Source organism: Empidonax traillii, unplaced genomic scaffold (genome assembly GCF_003031625.1).
Source record: "Empidonax traillii isolate 1590-97213 ecotype Southwest subspecies unplaced genomic scaffold, ASM303162v1 scaffold621:size378804, whole genome shotgun sequence".
Classification (NCBI taxonomy): domain Eukaryota; kingdom Metazoa; phylum Chordata; class Aves; order Passeriformes; family Tyrannidae; genus Empidonax; species Empidonax traillii.
Genome location: NW_020955814.1, coordinates 101,523 through 122,320, shown reverse-complemented (window position 1 = coordinate 122,320; position 20,798 = coordinate 101,523). Strand labels below are relative to the sequence as shown.

General features: G+C 35.6%; 1 protein-coding gene across 1 annotated transcript in view; it reads right to left on the bottom strand.

Annotated features, from left to right (window-relative positions):
• LOC114065116 (adhesion G protein-coupled receptor B3-like) overlaps positions 1-20,798 on the bottom strand; it is a 100,891-nt gene that overhangs the window by 31,394 nt on the left and 48,699 nt on the right. The window contains exons 6-11 of the mRNA XM_027898766.1: positions 13,360-13,510; positions 12,723-12,792; positions 7,975-8,041; positions 5,707-5,792; positions 2,168-2,266; positions 1,665-1,836 (exon numbers count right to left, since the gene is read on the bottom strand). Of these exons, the coding sequence (XP_027754567.1) occupies positions 1,665-1,836; positions 2,168-2,266; positions 5,707-5,792; positions 7,975-8,041; positions 12,723-12,792; positions 13,360-13,510 (645 nt within the window). The remainder of the gene's footprint in view (positions 1-1,664; positions 1,837-2,167; positions 2,267-5,706; positions 5,793-7,974; positions 8,042-12,722; positions 12,793-13,359; positions 13,511-20,798) is intronic.

Here is a 20,798-nt window from a genome sequence, read left to right as displayed (position 1 = left end):
CCTAAGACAGTAAGTGGGAGGTGGTATGCACTTTCTAAGCTAATTAATATATCCCAGTGGATACACAAATTTCATAGACAGCAAAACCAGTATGTAAACACTATTGTTTACCAAAAATAGGTGCAGTGTCTTGCCATTTTACTACAAGAATATTTGAAATGATGACTTTCAGAGTTATAGATGATACTACCCTCTTTCACAGATGTAAATCTTATGGGGAAAGAAAATGCTGAAAAAAATAAGGGTATTAAAAGACAGTTCTAGCTAAAATAGATTTGTCTTGAGTATTATCTTATTCTGCACCTATTTTTATCCTGAACAAAGAGGAAAGTCAAAAGAAGAAAAAAAGAAAATGTATTAAAGGAGTAAGCCCCTTCCAACATGAAAGCTCATAAACTAAGAAATATAGACTAAGAAATAAAAACTAAGAAATATAAAACTAAGAAGTGGGAAGGAATCAGAAAAATGTAAGGTGCCAATTTCTGCAAGTTATTGATATTTTTCTTTAAAAATTGAAAACTTAAATCTTTGATAAGACAATTACCTATGCATTCTGTGCAGGATAGAGATATAAAGCTCATGCAAAGTGGTGCAGTACAGAAAGACTTGAATAAATTATGTTATTCATAATTATTTTTATTAATATACTAAATTTCAGTGTTTAAAGGGTTTCAGTGGTGGAAAGGGAAACCACTGTTTGAGATTCCTCACTGAGAGTTGGCAATAAACCCTTTTTGAAACAATCTTTCTGGTTGTTTTAGTCCTGAGGTGCTTTCAAACAACTCGTCAGTCACAGTGAACTATGCTGGACAGAATAATTCAGTTTACTGCTGTGGTTAATATCCTGAAGCTGATAAATGACTAACCCACAGATATGTCAGTGGACCAGGATACTACTCTCCAGTCCAGCTCCACCTGTTCATTTTTGATAGACAGCCCCATTACTGCAGACCTGCCAACAAAGCTGTTATGCCCTCAAATCCATCTCAATAAAAATGGGGGGTTAGTTAGCAGGTTAGATAGGTTAGAGAAGCTGTCACCAGAGGCAGATTAAAGGGCACTTGTGTAGGAGTTCTGCTCTCAGATTTCAGTGGTGATGAATCCTGTGGCAGGTGGCACTGAGCTGTGAAGGGCAAGCCAGGGTACCAGCTTGTCCTCACTGTTCTCAAAGCACTCATCTGTCTTCATCCTCGCTGTTCCCATAACCTTAGTATGTACCCGAGTTTGTAGAACGGTATATCTTCATGAACATTACACATCATCTCCCTGTGGCCTCTTTCAGGGGCAGTATAAGCAGAAATAATTTTGTGTTTGAATCTGTTTTAGAGAGTGTAAAATTCTACAGCTTTTGGTCTTCAGAAAGGCCTTCACATTCACATTTTCCTATACTCACAATATTAGGAAAGTCTAACACTTGAAAATAAACTGTACTTGGGATTGATCAAAAAACACCTTGAATTAAGCTGGTACAGTTTTATACTGACATTTTGCTCTTGGCATTACCTGCCCTCTCTCTTTCACTCGTTCCTTAGATCTCACCATAAAATACTTTACTCTTTCCATGAAATATATTTTCACAGAGTAGGCTGTATATAACACTGAAGAGCAGTTGAGAGCTTAACAGGAGCATAGCCCTTTAGAAACACTGGGAAGCCATTCCTCACCTCCCTTCGGAGAATACAATGGACCATGACAATAACAAAGCCTTGTAACGAATCAAATACTGCAAAAAGTATCTGAAATAATATTGATCTTTTGTCTGTCATGGCCAGAACTGCAGACATCCAAGTCAGGGCTAGAAGTGGCAACACCACACAGGAACTCCAAAGGGATGCCCTATTGAAAAAAAGGAGAAAAGCAGCATTGTAATATTGTAAAAAAATAATGAAAGCTCACTATTAATATAAAACACATTTAAGGATTTTTTAAATCAATTTAACTTGGAAATCACAGACAAGAATGTAACATTCATACTTTATGTTCTACAGAATATCCTGTATTCAGTTAATAAACACAGTTGCAATTTCTTTATTTTTTTGTTAAAAAGTATTTAAATGTGCTTAGCACTCTATACAGTGTTAGCAAACACAGTTTTCATCATCAAACTATTGTCTCACATGCACTGTAAAAGATTTGTAACAAGAAGATGTAAATGATCAGGACTAACATGGCATTACTGGCGGTGGTGGCTGACAAAGCTGTTGTTGAAACTACTCCACACTTGGCACATTTGAGCGTCAAACCGCTATGAGGCTCACTCATCTGACTGCAAACAAACAGAACACCCACAAAAAGAACAAAATATTGAATTGTCACCAAAAAACGTTGCTACTGAAATTTAGCTTTTAAATATGACGTCATGCAGAAAAAGTAAGTAGATTTATTCAGGATGAATGCTCTATGTTGTTGCAAAACTGTACATTGTACTTTACATTACTGTTAGCTTTAAATGTTAATGCTATGGGCCTTAATTTCATGCAAACTCTATTTCTTCCATTTAAGCTAAAAAAGGCCCCAAATGTCCAGTACTGCTCAGTACACTGAAGTAAACATAAGCACGTGCTAGGATAGACACACAAAGTGAAATTCCTCTATTCAGACCTGATAAAAGACTGCTGCATCCAAACTTGCTTGAGAAAGAGTATAAGACACTTAAAAAAGGAGCGTGAAGTATGAACCATTACAGAGCATTAACAGGTGAAGAAAACTGCAAAATTTATTCAAACTTCAAATCAGTATGGGCATACTGTATAATCAGATTTATACTAGTGACCTGCATGGCCCACTGATATCTGGAGTGGTTTTATTCATGCCATATGAAGGTCTGAATACAGGGCTTGAAATGTATGGAATCTGATGAAATAAATATCAGTTGGTACTAAAAAAAAGTGTGACCTGTTCTGCATTTTAATAAAACACAGTACACAAGCATTAAGCTCAAAGCATTTTGTATGGACAATTGTACCTTGGTGCCTGTCAGAAGAGTTAAAGGACAAAATCGGGAATTTAAGTTTTCTTTTTCATACAGCACGCATTCAATGTCCCGAGACAACTAAATAAAGATTTTTGCTATTCCTTCCCTTTTTGCTATCAGAACGAGGAATAACCATAACTGACTGAGATGCAACAGGAAGGGTGCTTTACCTATTCCCAGCTGGAAAGTGGTCAACATGGTGAAGATAGGTAACCATTAATTTTGTTTCCCAGTTATTTCAACCAACAGAACTGCTTGTTATTGCCAAACCCAGCATTCACAAGACTTTTGACAAACTGCCCAAACCAACATTGAACTCCAGTGTGTTCCATTTTGATAAACCAAATGAAGAACTTCGGTAAAAAAGTGCATTATATTTCCCATAAAAATGCACTTTCTTCTGTATAAAAGCAGTGAGAACTCTGATCTTTTATAAGATGATTGTGGGCTGTGAAACTAAACCAGTGAATCCACATCCATTTACAACAATTAAAGTTATACACTAAAGAATGAACTAGAAAAAGGCCTCAGGTAACCACAAACTATGCTTGGGAAACTACTTTCTGTCTTTGCCTGGCAGTACTTCAACATTATCAGACTGGATTATTCTTTATACCTCTAATAAACTGCTTTGAATCTTGCAAGTAATAATAGAATTTCATGTGTATATAACCCAAATACAAATTTTCTGGCTGGACCTATATATACGCTACCTCTTTCGCCAGGAAAATGATTGAGAACATGACTTAGATCCACCAATATATATTTTTTCCCCCCATGTGTTTATTCTCCATATGCTTATTAAGGTGGTAAAAAGCATATGGAGTTAGTATATTTTGCCTCATTCACTTGATTTAAATCCTGCACCTAAACTTTTGACAAATATAAGCCCAGTGTTTGCCAGAAAGAATGAAGTTGCCTTTCTGAGCGTGGCTGGCAAGAGATACTTGAGAAAGGACTGACAATCAATTTTCTAGTGGAGGTTAGAGGCTGAACCAGTTTCCATGCCTCAAAGAATAACTCAAGAGATATCATCTGCCAAGCAGTATCAAGGAATGTTGTTGCCAAACCACCATCTCATACTATCATACAAGTTAAGATTGTTTCTCATTAGGGTATCTACATGTTTTTTCCAGAATAACTTGTGACAGACTAATCTCTACTTCTTTATCCATTTATTTTAAAATTAATTTTTTCAAAATAAAATACTTCTTTACTAAGTTTCACTACTAGAAATCAAGTTACTTGTTTCATCAGGAAAGTAAAGTATAAGCAAATAGATTTCGATAGCCTACAACTGAGTAGCTGGAAAAAAAATACAGTTAAATCTAAGTTTGAATATCTGTATAAAATGTACAAAGCCAAACCTGTGGCTGCTCCAGCTCCTTATATCACTGGAATCAGAACATACATGAATTTGAATTGGTGATTACTAAGTCATTGCTACTTTTCAAATAATTTGGTCAGTTTTATAATATTCTAGATTTCACTAGTGTTATTACAGAGTTAAGAATGCTGATAGAACAACACAGACAAAAGTAAGGTTAAGAAATTAATTTCTAATGAAAAAGTAGGAAAATGGAAGAAATAAAATTAAAACTTTTGGTACATGTTTGTAAGACAATGGTGAAAGAACTGAAACGCAGAAAGACAATTGAATTAATATTAAATAGAAATCACACCAGGTGAAGTATTTATCATAAATGTACTCATCTAACTGATTAACAGGACTTATTAGGAATGCTACTGTTAGTTACATGGTAAAATAATTGAAAATGAAACTGCAATAAATTTACCCATAGCAGTAACACACAGTAAAATGAAGATACCATTGCTTATCATTGTTAGAAATGCATATATCGGTGAAGTTAACTACAAGCTGACCCAAAATACAATACTAGAAAATATAATTGTAAAAAATAATTTTTCAAAGAATAAATATAGTTTCATGAACACTAAGAAGGTGATTATGGACTTGTGAAATATTTTTCTCCAATATGCAATGAATCTATGTTTACTGCTGTGGTACTCCAAATCATTGTCATCCACTGAAAAACACTTTCTGATACCATCACTGTCTTAATTCTTTCTTCTCATGATAACAAGTTTGAATGTAAATGCAAGTAGATAATAACACCACATTTACCTTTTTATATTTTCCACTTTTAAATATTTTTTTTTTACTTTCAAATTCTGTTACACCAATTTAGAAAATACACCTGTGCAGATGTTATTTAGATGTAAGAACAATGGCAAATTCTTAACAGTCAAAATGGCAGAATAACATTGGTCTCAGTAAGGGATATATTGCTGAAAGATATATTTTATAACAGTTAACACAAATAAATAGCATACCCTTCCATAATCATTAAATTTGACAGCTAGACAAAAATAATCAGTTCCTTCAGTACACACACTCCATAAAACACTTTTCCTAATTGCAATAACATTACATGTGTAACCATCTTGTGAAACCTCTGCTCAGATTTGTTTTATTCATTTTTATTCACTTAATACTGTTGTACTTGTGTTTTATTATGTTTAGTTTGTTTAGTTGCATTCCCTCAGGATAATGCAACAGTAGCTTTTGAGATTAATGGAATCTGTTAGACACACTGTTACACTGATATAAAACTTCACAGCACAATCAAAAGCATTTTTGGTGAATATCTGTAATTTAAAATTGGTGATAAAATTTTAATATGCTTTAAAATAACCCAATTGTTGCTTACCCTGCTCTGTGTTTGAGTTTTTTATCTAGGATTCCATCTCTGGAAACAAGCTTATTAAATACCAAAATGCCAATCACCATGTTGACCTGTCAAACAGAAAACAAATAGTTGATCTTTCAGTGTCTGAAAGAAAATATTGCATCCTGTTACTTCAGAAAAAGGATCTTACAGGCCTTGAAAAATGCCTCCTCTTTTCCTTCAGAAATTGTGTAGCACCACCCCTGACCACACAAAAAAGACCGTATTCTCAAATGGGTAACAAATATGCACCCTGCAACAGGCTTGTTTTTGAATCTCGAATTCTGTGTGGTATCAAGCTATATATGTATACGTGTCTGTTGGTCAGAAGCTCGAGTAATATAGCTGTAATATTTTGTCAATTTTAATTGAAACAATACACCCTACTCCAGGAAAACCATTGAAAATTTGACTTGTGTGCACAAGGAAGAGCTAGTCAGAACATATGATGACTGTAACCACGTTCCTTTTTAAACATTTTTGTCCCATGTGGGTGTTTCCACTTATGCAGAACCTGCCCGTGGTTTTCCATATCTTCCTGCAGATTTGTCACTCGTCTATGTCTATGTCACTAGTCTATGTCATTCACCAAAATGCCAGTTTTGAGCCCTGTTTGACTGCAGTTTACAATTTTTGTGGACCAGATGAATTCCTGGGGTAAGTCTGCTTAGCTCCATTAAAGTAAATGGTGTTATGATCACATACATGGGTTGAAGATCTAACCTAAAAAAATTTAAAGTGTTTCAGCAGTCAGACTTTGGCGCTTAATGGACATACTAATGGCATTTAATGGACAAATTAATGATTGTTATTATCCATTTGCATTATTGAAATGAACTCTACGAACCTGTCTCTACATGACCCTGCAAAGAGGTAATACCAATTTTTGAATCTACTAAATCAATGTTCTTTTTTTTTATTTATTAGAAAAGGATAATCCTTTTTTCGTTCAAACAGGTTTTTCAATACCTGTGCCAAAATACCTAATTGTTACTAGTCTGTCCTGCCAACTCTTCCTCAGCTTTATTTTCAGCATTAACATTTTTCAGCTGATGTTATATAATTCTTTGGCTTCATACACTTAGGCTTAAGTGGTTTCACGGAACAGCTCCTTCCACAGCTCCTACCTAATGGCAGGGCAAACTGCTACTGTGAACTTCAAACATCTCTGAACAAAGATTTGCCAATTACACAGAGAACATACAGTGAGTTCCATGTGAAAATTATGACTGGCTTTTCGTAAACATCCTTGGCTCCTCTACCATGACTGCGAGTTGTACAAAAGGATCCTGGCTTGACTCCAGGCAATGATGAGACAAACTCTATGGGAGTAGTAAACATCCATTTCAGGAAAATTTATGTAGCTAAATAGCTCTATCTTTGATGACTGGTAAGACCGACTCCCTTTTACAAGGGAAAATCAGAAATAACTGGTGCTGATAGAACTATCATAGTGTAAAATCGATGGAGTGGAAAGAGGAATTAGATTCAAAATCTGTAAAGGAAAAATGCTAAACAAATTATTGTGAAAAATCCATACAGATTGCAAAGCAGATGACTGATAGCCGATGGCACAGGTAGGATGCAATTTATCTTACCCTGAAGTAGACAGTTGAAATACTTCTGATGGTTTGAGCTCTAAAAGTGTGTATTTTTCTCCACTGACAATGAAATATAGCTGGGATAACTAGCTTAGATGCAGAAATCTACATTGCAGATGTCTACAATTGGGCAAAAGTGAATCCTACACCTAAATGCATTTACAGAGATGTGGAAGATTAATTCTCAAACAAGACATTTTTTTCCCAACTATGACTTTTTTCTTTGCCTTCAAAAGCAATAGCCATGGAGAACTTGCTGGCTGGTTCCACTCCTTCTGTTGCTTTTGCTGGCACAGCAATACACTGCCAAGCAGCACTCTATCAAGAATGTCACTGAACTTCACAAGGAAGTGACAATTGTGTAGATGCTGCTGATAATAACACAGGGATGCCTGTAAAAAGTTTTCTGTGCCACTAATCAGTACATTAGTCTTTCACAGCTTACTGTATAAACATGGAAAATTAATTGGTATAAAGAAGTGATATAATTAAATGAATCATGCACTCAAAATACTGAAGGTATGTTAAACAATACTAATCTCAGTATTTACAGCAAAATGCAATGTTACTGTATACCTAAGCTTTTATAATTGCAATGGCACTTTCCATCATTTCATATGAAAATACTGGAAATTATATTAATGTTTACCAAGACAACAGCAGCTGCAGGTCCAACGAAAGCATAAAGTAGCCCTCCTTCCAGAGACAGCCAACAGCTGTAAAGAACATTAGAAAAGAACTAACACAAATTAAAAATAAGTATAAGACATTGTCAAAAAACATTAATAATTACTACAGCATGAGATTTTTTTGACATATCAGATTCATATGCACACACAAAAAAGAAATGCTTTGTTGATATGATGATGTAGAGGGCTGAAAGGTATTTCCTTTACCAATTTTTAATGTTTCAAAGAACATATTAAGAGTACAATAGAAAAAAAGTTCGCAAATATTTACTAAACCTCCTTTAACCACATATGATGAGTTAACTGAACAGGCCCTGCCAAGCAGGTGTCTACAAACATTTCCAGCTTACCATGTCTGATAGTTCTATACTTAAAGCAATGAAGGGTCAAGTACCTGTAATGTAGAACTTCAGAAAAAAAAAAAAAAAGGTTTCTACATATTCTGTCATTTAATAATTGCTACTAGAACTACGTCTTCAAGGCAATATTCCCATTAGAGAAAAATCATATATGATTTAACTGTTCTGTATTCTTTGGAATATTTTTAAACAATTTAAATGTATGTTTTAAAGCATCTGAAAACTATTTTCTGGAGACCTACTAATCTTACAGAGTGTGTCATACCACATCAGGGCTTTCACTGAAAAGCACCAGATTTCCAAACACAGAGCACTTACAGAATCAGATTCTAAATATTTGATATACCATGATGTAAAGCTTTTCTTATCTGTGAAAGATCAGGAGCTTCACACACTGAAGTAAATGCAGCTGTGCTATTTTCCCAGTGATTACACATTCAAAGAACTGCATGTTTATTTGAATGCATGATCACACCTACATATAAGAAAACTCAAGTATATGCATTCAAATAATTTACTTGGATCTCATATCCAGAAACAGTCACATCAGAATCATACATATCTTCTTTATTTTACAGTAATGGTTTTGTACTTTTGAAAACTAAGCAAATTAAATGCAAGCACACCATAATAATAATGGTCTGTTAGGGCTGACATTCTCCCTGAAAAGAATAAAATTGTTTTCCACTGCAATGAAGCCATGTAAAGATTGTCACATGAACCCAAATGCACCAGTGTGCTAAATTCTGGAATGATAATGGGTGCTAATAGTTCTTATCTGCCCTGGTGTTAAAAATGTAATACATGTCATACTATGCTACATCCTCCCTCAAAAATCAAGCACAACAGTAATGTTCAATTTAGTTTTGTAATGCCCAAAAAATGCTTTCAAAATTTTCTGCAATTTTTCTTGTTATTTTTTCCAAAGCTAGGTTATGAATTGTCAGAATCTTTCTGAGAGGGAGGAATGTATTCACAGTGCATTTCCTCGCCAGTAGGAACTTATAAACTTAGTGAAGGTGATCACTCTGTGTAATTAAGATATATAATTAAAATTTTCATGCTTATTGTGAGACAGGAGAATCAGTTCATAAAAATAGTTGATGTATTGTATTTGAAAGCTAATTTCAGTTACCAGTGCTGAAAAAAGTATCAGGAGGGTTTTTTTTAAAAAATAAACCAAAACCAGTTTCTACCCTAAAAATCTTTAAGACCAAGGGAGGAGTGTTCCTTCCTTTTTCCATGTCCTCAAGTAAAATAGTTTCTCAAAAGAGGGATTTCCAAAAGAGGCAGAGCAGGAAAAAATGTAAATGTTGTCCTCTTTTCTTTACACAATCGGAATTTTCAACGGTCTGGATTTTCATTAATGTGTGATATCATTATTGCAACATATTCAGCATCTCCTAGTTGATGGCTCTGAAATTCATTTTGTCCCATTCTTTTTCTATTGAAGACATTCTGAAGATAGATTTTCAGGTGTCTTCTTACACCACAAAGCAATTGTCAATTTTTTACTCTTTTTTTCCTTCTCCTTTTCTTTCTTTGCTCTGATAGCTTTTTTTTTTTTTTTGAGTGCTTTATAGTTGGTTTTATTTTATTCTCCTGTTCTGCCTTCTTTCTTCCTGATGTGCACATAGCAGAAAGCCATATAAATTGATTAGTATTAAGAGCAACCACTGGTGGTTTTATAGGATCATGCTACATGGTCATAAAATTCTGCTGAGTGATGAACTATCTGTATACTTGCTCCTGTGTCCTGTGCATTTTTTTAGTTGTTTGATGCTCTCCAGGAGAACGATTCCTTCTCTTAAGAGAGCATGGCAAGAACAAGACTACAACAGAATTTTAATATTTGCTGATATAATGAATTCCTAGAATTAGTACTGAATGTAAACATGAGTAGTTCATGCAGGTTTATTAACTATAACATGTAGTAGTGGTGCTTTCATAGCTGTGATTGTCTGAGGAGAGGTAGCAAAAGTATTTATTAGTCTTACAGAAACAGCTGGGAAAAGCTATTAAGCTTTTGGACACATATCTTTTTCAAACAACCTGAAATATATAAAAACTTGCCTCTGCGGCTTTTAAAATTATTTTTAGGAAATCCCTTCAGCTTCTCTATCCATACCACCGTAAAAGTCTGCATGAAGTTCACATTTAGTTTTAAGTGTACAGAAATACAACTGTCTAATAATTAGGGCTCAGAGTGATGATCACAGAATTGGTTCCAGTGTGAACAATTCTGACACGAACTGTATAAAACCGAGACCTGCTTCAAAGATCCTTGGACCTTCTCCCTTTCCATGAATCTCTTCATGTGTGGGACTACGAGACTGAAATAAATTCCTCAATTTTCCCTTTTAATGTTCTCCATTTGAAATCGTCATTTTCAAAACCAGCATCTTTCAGACCAGGAATAGTTTGCAGCAGAACACATTTCTGATGGCAGCATGTGTGTAATTGATTGCAGTCAAACAGGCAAAATATAATCTGAGCAGTTATAAAAGTTACACAACTTCTTTAGTTATGGGAGAGGGAACAGGACAGGAGCTCTGCTTTTACACCGCCCAACAGTTGTCATGGGACACAATTATTTGCTGTCTTCTGGAGTGGGACAGCACATCAGCTGGTGATGGAGGAGGAATTGCCTTCACTGTTTTCTTTATGTAATTCTGATGTCAAATGCCAATAAAATATATTTGCAGATAAGATGAGAAAGCTGCATTATGGTTGTATTCGTCCCTTGCACACATCCATTTGTTCTTTTCTTCCACAGTACTGCAGCAGCTGAATTTGAAGCCTAGGAGAGGAGCTTTTACATACACAGAGACCTACTCTTTTTTACTTTACAGGTTACCCTTAATGAATGATTTGTTGCTTTGTCTGAATATTTCAGTATGTCTCCTTTTAAAAATGCATTCAGCCCGGGAAGGAAGTAGGAAGCAATGGTAACTAAAGCAAGTGCTCACACATGAATGATTTTGGTGGAAAATCCTGCAAAGGACAAAGCTACATCACCACTGGGGTCTGGGCATTGTTTTTTGGTGTTTTGTAATTCTCACAGCCTGTATGGTTCTCCAGTCCTGGTTCAAGGACTAAATAACAAAAAAGCCAGCAAGATGAGCACATAGTTAGAAAAAATGTCAGAGAAGTAGGTCATCAATGTAACACCCAAAGTAGAAGTAAGACCATTGTTTCACTTGCCAGCTCTAAGTGCAAGTTAAGCATTTCCACTACATAAGACATTACTCAATAAAAAACTCAAGAAGCGTGTTGCCATCATTTAAAACTAAAATGTTCAGTGGTTAGAGCTGGTATTCAGGAGGAGATTTGGTTTTGAATCCTGCAGTGAGGGCTTGAAGCCTTCCCCACCATGTGCCAAGATGGTGAGACACACAGGGAAGGGAGGGGGAATCCTGATCTCACTTTATGATGATGCTAAGAATAATTAAATATGCATTGAAGACTTGACCTAACTCATCCACATCTCTGATGAATGCCCTCATTAAGAGGCTCCAGAGTCATATTTCCTCTCTTTCTGTCCAGATGCATATTCAGTTTCTTAGGCAATGTGAGAAGAGCTCCAAATAGGCCAACCAAAAGAAATGCACTGTCACATACATAATGGTGTTTGGAGCTCTCCACTGGCAGGAGGAAGGCTCAGCCCAAGCTCCTTCTTCATTAGAAGACCAAAGGGCAGTCTTCAATGGAGTGAATTTTCAAGCTGTTAAATACACACTTGAACCAGCCAGGTTGCTAAACAGGAAATGTATTAGTTGAATGTAAATGAAGTACACAGATTTCCTCCTCCTTGTCTCTCAAGTACAGCCCAGTCCAGGTAATCAGCTAGATCAGGCTCTCCAGGAGAGAGGGGCTGGATGGGAGAACTGTTTTGAGATGTCTGCAGGGCTTTGGCTCCAAACAGCTCATGGGCATTAAATTCGAGGTACATGCTTGGTGCACAGAAACCTGAGTGCCAAAGAGACTCTTGCCAGTACAGGTTCAGACATGTTTAAAAGCTGGCAGAGGCTAGCCATACCATTTAACATTCTCTTTTGTAAATCTATTAAACGTTAGGTGCCTAAGTGGACCTAAATCTCAGTGTTACTTAAAAGCTTGCTATTTCAAAACTTCACAAGAAATCCAGGATGTCTGGTGTTTTGCTGAGCTCGTTCCAAGACTGGCATACTGTTTTCTCTTTGTTCTTTTGTGGATCACTCAGTCACTCTTAGGCCAGTTCCAAATGTGAATGGATACCTGTAGAGCCTTTAGAATATGCTAGGCAGTTCCTGATGGGTATGACAATCTTGATAATTAAAAACATATTTTATCATTTCAGATTGACTTACTAGTGGGCTGTTCCATATCCTTTTGTCTTGGTGAAGCCTATTGATATCGCAACCACTAATGCTGGCAATCCTGAAAAAAACCCAAAACAGTAATAATCATCAGATGCTGAGTAAAATATTGCTGTTTTGCCTGGACAAAAAAATGACAGGGCAGGCTAATGCAAAATGGCCAACTTTACACGGAATGAATTATTTAATGAAGCACAGTGCTATTCCAGGATTTGTTTTTCTGAAGCACTGGTAGGGAGGAGGACACTGTTTTCTGCCCACGGTGTACCACTTTGATGTACTTAAATTACTGGTACATTTGACAGGTCTTAAAGAGAACTAGAAGGAGACTTCATGAATATTCAGAGAATGTTTTTTCTTGTTTTATTTTGATTTCTTGATATTACAGTACTTTGCTGAAAGTTTTCTAAAGTTTTGTTAAAACACATTTATAAAAGAATGCTACAATATCCACCAGTGTAACTTGAGCCTGAGATAAAGTGGAAAGGCTCCTTACCTAGTTTTGTTTTTAGTAGCATACTGTCTACTGTCTTTCAGGTTAACCGAAGGAAATTATTATATTCCTGACACTGTTGCTGCATTAAATTTTTCATTCCAATGGTTTTTAGGAATACTTTTACTGGCTTACCCCATCCAAGGCACAGGAAACGTTTTCTTATGAGCCGTGTCCTAATTTTTCCAGTAACAGCCATGTATGACTGCCACGCTTCTGTCAAAACCCAACAGAATGAAGCTAAGAAGAAGAAGTGTAAAAATGCGGTGGTTGTGGTGCAGATGCCCTGCAGGGAGCAAAGAGAAGCTCATGCTGAATACTTAGGGACACTCATTTCTCTTTTCAATTCAAAGAATTGTCATCTTGACCTTTATCCTTAGCATCAACTCTCCCTTTATGATGTGGTGACCACAAAGAGAGAGAGAAAGAAAGATGTTGATGGGGATCAGGCAGAAGAGGTTTTGGCTTGTTTTCCCAAACACTGAATGTTCCAGGCAGGGACAAAGAGCACAGAATAAATCATGCTAGCAGATTTTTCTCTACACATTTATTTTGACCAGGGATCATCAAAAAGCCATTCTGGTAAGCCAGTTATAAAGTTACTGATTATAAAATCTCACTGAGTTGAACAAAGAAAATAAGGGGATACAAATGCTCCTAATTGCCAGTTATATTTTCTTTCCTCTGTGCAGAAAGAGCCTGACTATAAATCTGAATTTTAGGTTGTTTGATTCTTTGATTTTTTTTCATTTAAATCTTATAGAATATTAACCTCTTAGAGTATACCACCTTGGATCTTTTTAGGTTGGTTTAAGTATCATAACCTTAACAATTATCCTGGATATTGTTTTTATGAGTATCAGTCATTTGTCATCTGAAAAGTATTTTGAGTACATGCAATCAGCTTTCTTTTGTCACTGTAGCCCTTCATTAAACTTGACATTGTAGCTTACATAAATGAGCTTCTTGGCATAAATGATGATCTGCCCTCCACAGTGTTACTTAAAATGCCACTAGCAGGCTATAAAATGCAGTCTGCATTGTACCCTAGAACCAAAACCACACCAGTAATGCAGAAAATATCCTTCGCGCAATTTATCGCAACCATCAAAATTATGTCAAGATTAAAAAAAACCCAAACCAGTTCACACCACCAATATTAATGATGCAAATTTATAGTTGAGAAATGTAGATTTTAATTTATGATTATTTCTTTATGCATTATACACATCTAATAGCTACCTTATGCTTAGCCTTTTATTAAGGCTAGTCAGGTTTTTTTAACTAAAATCCCAACTGAGCAAACTATTTAGGGAGAAAATATGCACCTTCCTAGTTATATATAGGTGCTTGCTTATATTGTTGGATAAAGGCTGGTAGGAAGGATATGACATATATGACACCCACATATCACACCATGCATGTTTTTTAGTTCATTTTATATTCTTAACTACTTTAAAATAAGTTTTGTTTTGAATTTTCTATGGTATTAATTTTCCCAGTTTCTTATCTGAAATCAATTGTTATAGTTCACTCCAATAGTTATCTCAAATACGAAGCTGATAGCTGATACTACCTGATACTTAGCACTAGCTGATATCAATCTCTTTCAAAATTTATGAACGTTAAGTCAGAACTTAATGATTTCCTGCTGAAATTTACAGATGTGACAGACACCTTACCTTCTAATCCTGAGTCAAATTGTCTATTTAAATCTAGGGAAAGGGGTTCTATATAATTATATGCAAGAGAATTATTGTTAATTTTAAAAAATGCAAGGAATGTAAACTGGAAAAAAAACAGCAGAAAAAGCACTAATCATTCCATCATAGGTTTTGCCAACTAGCAGTATTTCCTGTATATGAACAAAAATCCCACTTATTTGAAATTAAAGCTCTGCAGTGAAACACACAATAAATATAATGGAAAATGCAGGTATTTCCTGCCTTTAACTCCCTGGTTCATATGTTATGAATTTCTACTATGTAACTTTAATTTCCTTTCCTACCAATATTCTTGAAAAAGATAGAATGTTCTGTTGGAGAAGAACTTGACAACAACATCATTACTTTTGAGGAATAGTAAAGAATCTTTTAGGAAGGAATTACATAGGTAAAACATAGTATTACCCTGAAAAAAATATTCTGTTTCCCTTATAAATAATGCAAATACTAACATCCTGATCTTTTTGGTGAAAACATTGCTAACTCTTATGGTTGACTTGAGTACAGACTGTAGGATTCAATTCATAAATTATCCCCTGTATTGAAGGAAAGATAGGTGATGATAATCTGAGACAAATGTGGACATGGCTATTGTTGAAGAAAGAACTGTGATGAAAATGTTAATGACCGTGTTGAGCACAAAATGAGAAGACAGAAGCAAGTTTTATGAAAAGTGATCTGTGCTCTAGCTGGAATATATCACTGCTGATTATATCTAACTCTCCTGAGTAGCAGACAGGGGTCTTTAATGAACAACAATGGGAAGTCTGTATCACTGATATGACAGCATATTTGCATCACATGCCATCAGAAACATGCAAATCAGCCTCAAAACATCACCTAACAAACACTGCGGGATCATGATGATGACAGGCTCATGTGCTGGCAGTGCTTGCAATGAACTCAGCCTCCCTCCTTCTCCAGTCAGAGAAGCAGTCCTGGCAAACAAAACCTGCCCCCTCTCAGGCACAGCCATGAGCTCAGCACGGTTATCAAATATCACACTGGAAATCTGGCTTTTATGTACTTCTTTATTCTTCCTCTTTGAAAAATAAACAAGCAAACAACACTGCTCAGTCTGGGAAAGTGCTGTATCTGGGAAGCCAGTTTCCAAATAGGCATAAAAATTCTTTTTCACCAATTGTTCTTATTAAATAGGACATTGAATATGTCTAATTTTAGTGAGCACTTATTAACATTTTTTTCATTCTCACCAAGTCACAGACTACTTCCAATCTCTCCCTCCTCTTCTCTTCTTTACCAAGGACCACGACCTCCCCTCACCTTCCTGGACATGCAGCAGCATCATTCACGGGCCCTGTGGCCCATCACTCACAGAGAAATGCAGTATGTCAGCATATCTGCACCAGGAGATAGTGGTACACATCTTCCCCACTGCTTTAGGAGATGTTTCTTATTTGCTTCTAATTCTAGTTTATTAAAACTCACTGAATTAATTACATGTGCTGAGCACCTATCAACTTGCAACAAGATGAATTTTAACAGCCTAATTTATTCATTATTTCTTCAAGACTGAAATTAGCTACTCTAACCTCCTCTTCCTCCTGTTGCTGTTGCTCTCAGCTTCTCATATTTAATTCTAATTACAAGTGGGGGAAGGGAGTTTTTTTTAGTTGTCAGAATGCCTAGTTTCATGAGCTTTAATTGAGTCTCAGGTGTTTAGCTACCTGGAATATCTAAGTAAGACCATTCATCCCTTTTAATAAACAATATACTATTGCAAACAAGAACACACACCAGGTATCAAATTATCTCCTTCTCTTATACTTATACTTGTAAGACACCCACTTCAAATGAGTGTACTGAAGCACAGCTGGGAAATATAAAAAACAGTAGAAATTCAAAGCTACTTGTTCTAGTGGTTAATATTTTTAATGTAAGAATGATGAATAAGAGAACACTTCAATTTTTATGATCTGTAAAAGTAGGTCATAAATATAAACTTAAAATTAGGATTTATCAAAAATTTTTGAGCATCTTGCTGTTGTGTTTTGGGGTTCTTTTTTAATAGAACACTGGGATTTTTTAATACTAGAGTGTTTTTCTGTTTTTAAATAGCAGTGTGAATAGATGTTCCACACAAAGAGTAAGGACACCTGATTTGTCTTGCCCTGAAACAGGTTCTTTTTCCTTCAAAAAACTTGTTACCGGTCTCTGGGTTCTGATAAACAGTATAAGAATGGATGCTATTGGCAAATAAACATGAAATTTGAAATCTGCATTGGTGATAGCAAAATGAACAAGGCAAAAATCCGCTCAGCTGGATTATCTAAGGAACTAAAAGTGAGAAAGTAGTAGAAAATCATTTAAATAATAAAATTTCTTGGAGACTGAAAATATCTTGCCCTTGACTTATCTTTGGGGAGATAAGTCTAAAGAGATAAATTAAATGGGTGCTAACTTTATTCTTAGGATGTTCTGACCATGCACTGAGTTCACAAAGAACACTTAAAGACCACAATAAAGAATAAGTGAAATAAAGGACAAACAAAAACAAAACAAAAAGAATGCAAAGGGCATAGCAAAGAGTAGAAAAGTAATTTTATGACAAAATTAGTGTATTTATTGTCTTTTTGTGACTCTCAAGTCCTGAACTGTGAAACAGTTTATCTTTTCCTTCTCTAAATCAAAAATATACATTCACAAAAGAAAATGTTGCTTATTATTCTTAATTTTATTTTTTGTAATTTCTTATTTTTAAACTGATTTGCTTCAGGAACAGCAGACACTGTCAGAATACAGGGATACAGTATATCGGTCAGATAATAGTGAAGGCTAGACTAAATACTTATTTATGGAGTAAACTGCCTGATAAAATAGGTGGAATTCAGAGACTGTGGGACAAAGAAGCAAGAACTGTCTTCTCAAGAGTGTTTTTCTGGAAGGGGGACATATTTTCAATGAGAAAAATATGGCAAGGGAGACTGTCTCTTTAGTTGCAGACATATTTGAAACTGTTACGATCTTAAATGCCTGAAAAATCATAGCTGTAGTCTTTCAAGTTTCTCTTCCAGGATCATTAATATTACTGGCATCATAAAGCTTTGAAGGTACCGTTCAAAAAACCCAAGATTCTTCTATTTTGACAGGCTCAGCTGCTGCTAAAACCCCTTGTTCAAGCAGAGAACTTAGGAAATCTGATACTCATATTGAAAATAGCAGTATACTGGAAATATTTGTACTAAAATAATGTTATTTTCAACCAACAGCTATGAAACTGTTTACTTTAAATAACTCATAGAAAAACTGTAAGTTGTTATAAAAATCTTTTCCAATGTCCTTAGCAGTTGAAGGCCCAAGTGGTTTAACTTGGTTACATTGTGTTCTAATATCTAACATGACAGCCCAAAATAATTAACATTTGACTTCATGAGCATTTGTGTGATGAGCTGTGCACAGTTAATTATCATACTGCAGGATTCTCTGTGTGGTACAAGACAATGTGAATGATAGCTTTTGTTTGGATTTTAAAAAGAAACTATTTTTTTTTTTAGCACAACAACAGTAGGTTTTGAGTAGTTAGGTGATCTCCCTCACAAAGATGAGTGACAAGTAAGGACACTCAATTTTTTATACTTCTACTCACTCATTTTTTTTTGCCCACAACAAGTAAGATGTCTTTTTAGCTTCTGATAAATAGCACATAAACTGTCTGTAAATGACCCAGCTGTTTCTGCAGTTTCCTTGGTTTAGTTTACAACTATATTCTCACAAAGGACATCTTTATCACCAACAGCACTGCAATCTCAATTTTTTTCAGTATCAAGTTTAAATGTTATTTTTGGTTTTGTTTTTGGTTGGGGGTTTTTGGTACTTGTGCAAGTTATCACAACAGTTCATAAATTTTGGGACTATTTCACTTGCGCAGTTTCAGGGTGCAGTATAATTTTTTCAATTATTTTTACTTAGGGCTTATTTTTCTATTTAAGGTTCATTTTTCTTGTCTTCTGGAGTCTATTTTTTTATCTGACACCATAACTACAATGATCCTAGTGCAATACTATATGTGTGTCTGAAAGAAAACTGACACTTCAAAATTATAAGTTTTCTCTGCATTTTTGCTTTCCATATACACTTTTAATATGTCTTATTTCACCCAAAGTTTCTCTAGATACTTTACTGACAAATTCAGTTCCTTCTCCTCTTTTACCAACATTGACCTCAAAGGGATTTCTGAAAACCACCTCTCTGTGAGTAAAGCATTCACAATCTTTTTTGATGCTCACTTATAAAGATTAGTAAGACCCTTCTTTTTAGCTTCTGCCCTTTGCAGTTACTTTCCTTCAAAGTCCTCCCTTGATAGCTGTCACTTCTAACAGCCGTATCAGTAATATCTGCATTTAAATCTGATACCATATAGTAGTACTTTGGCATCCCTCAGTTATGTCTATAGAGGATTGCTGCTTTTCATTCAACTTAATTCCTCTGCTAGCCATTATTCTTCTCCAGACCTCATAATGCACATAGTACAAAATCATTCTATCAACTAGATGTGGAAGAAGAGGCTGCTGTCTTTTGGGGTAGAAAAGAATTCCTTAAAGGGGCTTGCTTGCTTCAAACCTTCCTTGCTCTGTCATATGGCAGAATGTCCATGCTAGTAACAGTAAATGTATCCTTTATGCATTGGCATGTGCATAAATTGTTAGTGAATTCCGTGGCACAGTTTTGACCTGGGCCAAAAATTGCTCTCCCAACCCAGGCCCCCACACAGACTGAAAGACAGCCTGGGTCAGGAAACCTGTGTGATGGTCAGCTTGCACACAACTGTTTTCCTGCCCTAGAGGGCTCAGCTATAAGGGATAGAAGCCACATTGTGCTAATTTGGTTACCAGGTGGAATAGAGGCAAGAAGTTCAGCTGGATAATTCATATTATGCTCAGCTATGACTAACATACGAGACAGTAAAATTCATTTCCTATTTGTGGCATTCTCTGGAGACTGTCAGTGCAAAGCACAGGTTTGCATTGTTTAACTCAGAATTGCTTTCTTGGTGGCATGCCTACAGTAAATTGAAAGCCAGATGGAAGGCAGTTTTCATACGGTTTCCTTACGCTTGCATTCATTTTAGTCTTCCTCCTGGTTTGGATTGTTATTGCCAGGTTATATTCAAGCAAATGAGTTCTGTAGAAGCAGTATCACAGAATAGGTTACTCAGAGGCAATTTACTTTCTTCGATTACGAAACCTGGGAAGGAAATTTCTTCCCTTTCTGCCTTTGTGCTGTGAACATGTATGTTTTTCTGGGCAGGCAGAAAATGAAGGAATAGGATCCTCTACTTGTTTACAAGATTAATCCAAAAGTGAGTGGAAAGACTCCTGTTAATTTAAGTGGGCTTTATACTGGGCGTATAGAAAAAGGAATGAAAGATGCAAGAGAAGAGGCTTGTGATCTTGCTTCTATTTCTAACTGTTTTAAATGTTTACAAAGTATTGGATGAATATTTTTCTGGTAAGTGGATATGGCCTACTTCACATCACGAATTTATTGTGTTGGCTTTGATGTTAAACACTTTAAACAAGGTAAATGTCAACACTGTCGGGACTAAATAACTTAATATTTTAACACTGACCTCACAGGAACGTGTTTTGAAGTTTGTGAACCTCAGATCAGCAGGTTTTCAGGCAAGTATAAAAGAAAAATATGAAGCCCTCGAAAACTCTGCAGCATTTAATTAATTTAAATACAAGTTTTTCAATTAATTCCTGACTAATTAGTCTCAAATTGCTATCACAGGGTTGTAATAGTGATTTTTCACTGTGCCAGAGGACACACTTTCCGAGTTGTCTTCTTGGGTTTTTTTTGTTTGGTTGGTTGGTTGGTTTGTTTTTT